The sequence below is a fragment of the Gracilinanus agilis genome, chromosome 6 (assembly GCF_016433145.1).
Source record: "Gracilinanus agilis isolate LMUSP501 chromosome 6, AgileGrace, whole genome shotgun sequence".
In the NCBI taxonomy this organism is placed as follows: Eukaryota; Metazoa; Chordata; class Mammalia; order Didelphimorphia; family Didelphidae; genus Gracilinanus; species Gracilinanus agilis.
In genome coordinates, this window is record NC_058135.1 from 177,267,712 (window position 1) to 177,273,768 (window position 6,057).

The 6,057-nt window shown below is 38.1% G+C and overlaps 1 protein-coding gene across 1 annotated transcript; it reads left to right on the forward strand.

The window, feature by feature from the left end:
- The first annotated feature begins 2,202 nt into the window (after nucleotides 1–2,202).
- On the forward strand, nucleotides 2,203–5,541 carry TLR10 (toll like receptor 10). Its single transcript, XM_044680207.1, has one exon. The coding sequence runs from the start codon at nucleotides 2,256–2,258 to the stop codon at nucleotides 4,656–4,658; it is 2,403 nt and encodes an 800-aa protein (XP_044536142.1). The 5' UTR covers nucleotides 2,203–2,255; the 3' UTR covers nucleotides 4,659–5,541.
- The last annotated feature ends 516 nt before the right edge of the window (nucleotides 5,542–6,057 follow it).

The window sequence follows — 6,057 nt, forward strand, 5'->3', positions numbered from 1 at the left end:
GTTCTTCCTGTTCAGAAGGGAGGAGGAAAGGTGGCTTGTTGGAGCTTAGCTACCTCAACCTGACTGTGGAGGAGAAACCCCTAAATCATCTTTGGAGGTACTCTGTTTGGTAATATCTAGAAAAGGATCTGACCATACTGGCTGTGCTTTCCAGAAGAGTTTTATCTAAAAATCCTGTCAGATCGGCTTTGAGATTTTACCTCAGGGGTCAGACCCTCTGGGATGGACTTAGCTGTTTGAGAGAAATCATAACGTGTTTTGGAGACAGCTTTTGAGCTAAACAAATCAAACTACTGAGGATCATAGATATGTAGCTTAGTCAGCTTTTGGGGAACACCTAGATAGAAATAGGGAGCTGGTAAGTTAGCCAGAAGACTCAAAGGCTCTCTCTTGTGAGGGATGTAGAGGGTTGTTGGTGAATAGCTAGATCCCTTAGAGTTAGGGACCCCTTGTTCTGAGCCTCAGTTTGTATCCCCTCTTATAATAAAAGGGATATTGATTTTATATATCAATTGTCTCCAAGGCATTTGCACAACTGGCCCAGTGAGAGAAAATGATTCTGCTTCACTCTCACTAATTGGAGGTTAGAATATCTGGAGATCTCAGTTGAGTATACAGGGGAATCTCTAAGTGGAAACTACCACTATCCACTCTGGGTCTCTCTCCCCTATATATATCATTTTTTAGTTCCTAGAGGCTTTCTCCACCTTCAGGTTTCAGCTAAAGCCAACTTTCTAGAAGCCTTTTCTAATTTCTGTTAATGCTAATGCCTTCCCTCTGTCCTCTCTGATTTATTCCCACTCTCTGTTGTTTATTCAGTTATTTATATGTTGTCTCCCCCTCCCACCCCATTAGACTGTGAGCTCCTTCAGAGTGGGGACCATCTTTTACCATTCTTCATATCCCCAGTACTTAGCACAGTGCCTGGCATGTACCAGGTGCTTAATAAATGTGTATTGACTGAATGAATGACTCCTCAACTCTAGAACTTCTATGTCTACTTTAATCTTGCCATCCACTTATAAAGGTCATATGTCAAACTTAGTAACCTACAAGATCTTGAATTGTGAAATATCTCCCTTCCTCTATCCTGTTCCCCTCCCCCCCCCCCACCATTTCTTCCTTACCACCATATTTCCTCTCTATAATCTCCTCATTACCTTCATTGGCTTTTGGCTATTCTGACCCTGATAATTCCCAACCCTCAATGAAACTGACCATTTGCCCTCTGTTACTACTCCTGAAGAGTAGAGCACGGAAGACCAGAGAAAGTAACAACCCTTTGCTCACTTGATCCTCTACAATTATATACTATCTAACTATGCCGTCCCAAGCACAGTGCCTGGCACATAGTATATGTTCAATAAATATTAGCTGACACATTGATTGACTTCAATAAGACCATATTGCTTTATGGCATAGTTTTCATTCATCTTTTTTTTTCCTCATCAAATTTTCCTATAAAGTTCATCTCCAATATTCTTGTTTTCTGCTCCCCACAACACCATCCCAAACCCCAGGTACTTTCAGCAAAACTCATCTAATTTACCAAGAACATTAAAGCCACCCAATGGGAGCTCTTTTGTTTCTTTTTTTTCTTTACCTTAAAATCTCTGTTATTAGAGATTACAAAAGTTTGCTAAAATCAATGCTTCCATCTGGGCTCTTGATCTCTCAGAGCTCTTTAGCATGGCTTAATGCTGGAGTTGGAGTCAGAAAGATCTATATTCTAACAAGTTTTTCAGTCTTTAACAAGTCAACCAACTAGAATTTATTAAGCATTTACCATGGTCTAAGAAGTGCTGTGTGGCTCCTGCTCCCTATGATCCTTCAGCATTTTCTTCCATTTGGGAAAAAAGCTGGAATGTATAAAATGGGCCCATTTAATGCCAGCTTTACAGGTTCTACCTCCTTATTCCCACCTCATGACATACCACAGCTTAACTCACAATTCATCTCAAAATACTACCTTCTATGGGAAGTCTTCCCTATCTCTCTTCTCCTTCCTCCCCCAAACCCTCAGTCACTTGAGTCTTCCTAAGATTACCTACTTTCTGCTCTGTATGTATCTTGTTTACATTTATTTATTTACATGTAGAGAAGGAACTTGAGGGCTGAGTCTATCTCTTGTTTTTATTTTTCTATGAGATTTAATGAACCAAATGGTCATATAATGTTACAAATTGTTTTTCTAGGTTTTGATTCATCCTCATCTGTGACTTAAGAGAACCAGTGATAGCAATCAGAAGAAAATCATGAGAATCATCAGAAACATTTATATTTTGTATAGTATTGATCTGTCTGTACTTTGTGGGGCTCTGCTACTACCTGAAATGAATGAATTAACTACCAACTGTTCTCAGGAATATTTTAAAAAGGTTCTGATGGGCACACCACTAAAAATCACCACAATGGATTTATCAAACAAATTCACATGTCAGCCTCAGAACTTGGACCTTAGTCCTTTCTCTAAGCTCAAAGTCTTAATTCTCTCTCATAACAAAATCCAACATCTGGATATCAGCATCTTCCAATTTAACAAGGAATTGGAATACTTAGACTTATCTTACAATAGTCTGAGGAATATTTCTTGTTATCCACTTCTGGGCCTCAAACATTTAGATCTTTCATTTAATGATTTCAACAACATTCCCATCTGTCAGGAGTTTGGCAGCATGTCACAACTGGAATTTTTAGGACTGAGTGGGGCGCAGATACAAAAATCACATCTGCAGAAAGTTGCTCATTTGCAGCTAAACACTGTCTTCCTGGGCTTAAAGCATCTTTCTTACTATGAAGAAGGTAGCTTATCCCTTTTAAACACTGAAAGACTTCATATAGTCTTTCCAGAGGATGCTGATTACAGGTTTATTTTGCGTGATGGAATCTACACTTCCAAAATCTTGGAAATGACAAATATCAGGTTGAACCAATTTGCCAACCACGACAATCAGAAGAATCCTCTTTTGGAGAAACCAAAGGGTTCCAAAACGTCTCGTCTGTTACTCAGTAATGTCCATGGACCCTGGCAGGAATTCCTCCAAACATTGCAGTTTGTTTGGCACTCGTCAATTCAACAATTACAAATACAAAATTTTACCCTTGGTGCCCAAAGTGAATTTGAAACTGAAACATTTGACTACTCTAATACTTCAATGAAAGCCATAAAGGTAGAGCATGTGGGCATTAAGACATATTCCTTTCCACAGAATATAATCTACTTGTTCTTTACCCAAATGGACATTGAAAACTTGACAATATCAGGTGCAGCGATGCCACATATAATTTTTCCTGATTATCCCACCAAATTTCAGCACTTGAATTTTGCCAACAATGCTTTGACAGATGAATTATTCAGCAAAACTTTTCAACTGCCACATTTGAAGACTCTTGTTTTACAAAGGAATAAATTAGAGACACTCTCCACAGTGAGTTCCTTTGCTATCAAAACATCCTTGATACACTTAGATCTAAGCCAGAATCTACTACAGCACACTGATGGAAACCATTGCCACTGGCCAGAAACCCTTACTACCATGAACTTGTCATCCAATAAATTTATTGACTCTATTTTCAAATGCATACCAAAGAGCATCCAAGTCCTTGATCTGCATAATAATGATATTAGAACCATCCCCAGAGAAATTGAGAATCTGAAAGCATTACAGGAGCTAAATATTGCATCCAATTCTCTAACTGATCTTCCTGGGTGTGGTAATTTCCAAAGGCTTTCTGTGCTGAATATTGAAATGAATTCCATTATTAGCCCATCTCTTGATTTCTTCCAGTCTTGTCTGGAAGTGCAGTCATTAAAAGCAGGATACAATCCATTCAGATGTACCTGTGACTTAAGAAATTTTATCAACCTAGGGAAAAAATCCCAGGGCTTGATGATTGGGTGGCCAGATGCATACACCTGTGAATATCCTCTAGAACTAAAGGGAATTCATCTGGAGAATGTTGATCTGCCAGTATTATCCTGTAATACACCTCTATTGATTGCTGTCATTCTGATAATGGGGTTACTTTGGACAGTTGTCATAGCAATTCTCTGCATCCGCTTTGATTTGCTTTGGTACTTGAGGATGATAAGTCAGTGGACACAGAACCGGCACCGAGTTAGGAATGTGTCCATAGAAGAACTCAAAAGAACAATCCAATTTCATGCTTTTGTTTCATACAGTGAAATGGATTCTCTCTGGGTAAAAAATGAGCTGATACCAAACATAGAGAAAGAAGATAGATCTATATCAATTTGTCTCCATGAGAGACACTTTGTTCCTGGCAAGAGTATCATTGAAAATATTATAAATTGTATTGAGAAAAGCTACAAATCTATATTTGTTTTGTCCCCTAACTTTGTTCAGAGTGAGTGGTGCCATTATGAACTTTACTTTGCTCACCACAAAGTATTTCATGAAGGTTCTAATAATTTAATTCTCATATTATTGGAACCAATTCCACAGTACAGCATTCCTACCAAGTATCATAAGCTAAAAGCTCTCATGGCACAAAGAACCTATCTGGAATGGCCCAAGGAGAAGAATAAGCATGGACTCTTCTGGGCTAACCTTAGGGCTGCCATTAACATTAATTTGTCAGAATCTGAAAAGATGAACAACTCACAAACAATTTTAGAGTTAATGGAGGAATCATAAGCATCTTCATAAAAGATAAATAATTGACACTGAATTTCATTTTTATGCATATTCCTTTAATCAGTCATTGAGTATTTAGTGAGCAGCTCAATACTAAGTGCTCGATATACACAAAAGCAGTTTGTGCATTTGCAATGTTGTCCAGCATGGCGGCACATCTGTAATCTCAGCTAGGGGGAATCTGAAGTTGACAGATCTCTTGGGCTTGGGAGTTCTAAGCTTGGCCATGCTGAGTGGATACCCACACTAAAATCTGCGTTAAATATAGTGGTTGTGGAGGCTGGGGGAAGGAGAACAAACAAGACTAGGTAGGAAACAGAAAAGGTCAAGACTCCCACATTGATTGGTATTGGAATCTGGCTGTTGGCCTGAGGGATTATCAATGACCATTCCTCTTCCATCCTGGGAGATATATGGAGACCCAGTCTTCGAAATAATAATAATAATTTTTATTACTTTCAATCTAATTGGGATATAAAAAAATATATGAAACAATTAGATGATAATTAAGTGTAAAACTGCATGGTATGGACTCTATTGCAATAGGACCACAGATCTAGAATAAGAAGTGACAATCTCTTCATTTTTTAAGTGAGGAAACTGAAGTCTGGAGGGGTTAAATGACTTGTTCAAATACTTATTGAATGGAAGGATTGCTCCGGGCTAGAGTAATGGAAGAAAACTTCATGAAGGTGATGAGAATTCAATAGCAGTCTTGAAGGATGAACAAGCAGGACTTAAGTCTTTGACATCATGGACTGTTATCTGAAATTAACAGAGATAGAAACTTGATGCCTAATAAGAAGAGACTATAGGATTTCTGTAAGTCACACTTTCCTGAATGATGATGATTACTTTTATTAATAAATCAATTTACATGTCAGTGCTGTGGAAATCTTGCTAAGACATTGGCATCTGTTATATCATCTATAAATTTACAGAATCTAAGAATTAGAAAGGACCTCAGACACCAACTAGTACTTACTTTCCTCTGCTGCATCTCTGAAAAGACATTGTTAGAAAACTTCTAATGAGTTATTTGTCAGCTAATTTTTGAAAGAGGAAGAGGGAAGGGTGCTGGGGGAAATTTTAGTGGTGTTTAAAAGAAAAACGCACACACACACACACACATATATGTTTATATTTCTATAGCATTTAGTTTTGCTTTCTTAGGGCCAAGCAGAAAAAGTCAACTCCCCTTTTCCCCTTCTCACATATTATCTCTTCTAACACTTGAAAAGAACTACTGTCCCACCTCCAAGCCTTTTCTCCTCTCAACCAAAATCCTCAATTCCTTCAACAGATTGTTGAATGAAGTAATCTTCAATCTTCTGATATCCTGGTCACTCTCTTCTGGATGACTTCTAGTTTTTCTGGGTAGTTTATATAAGTGTGATAA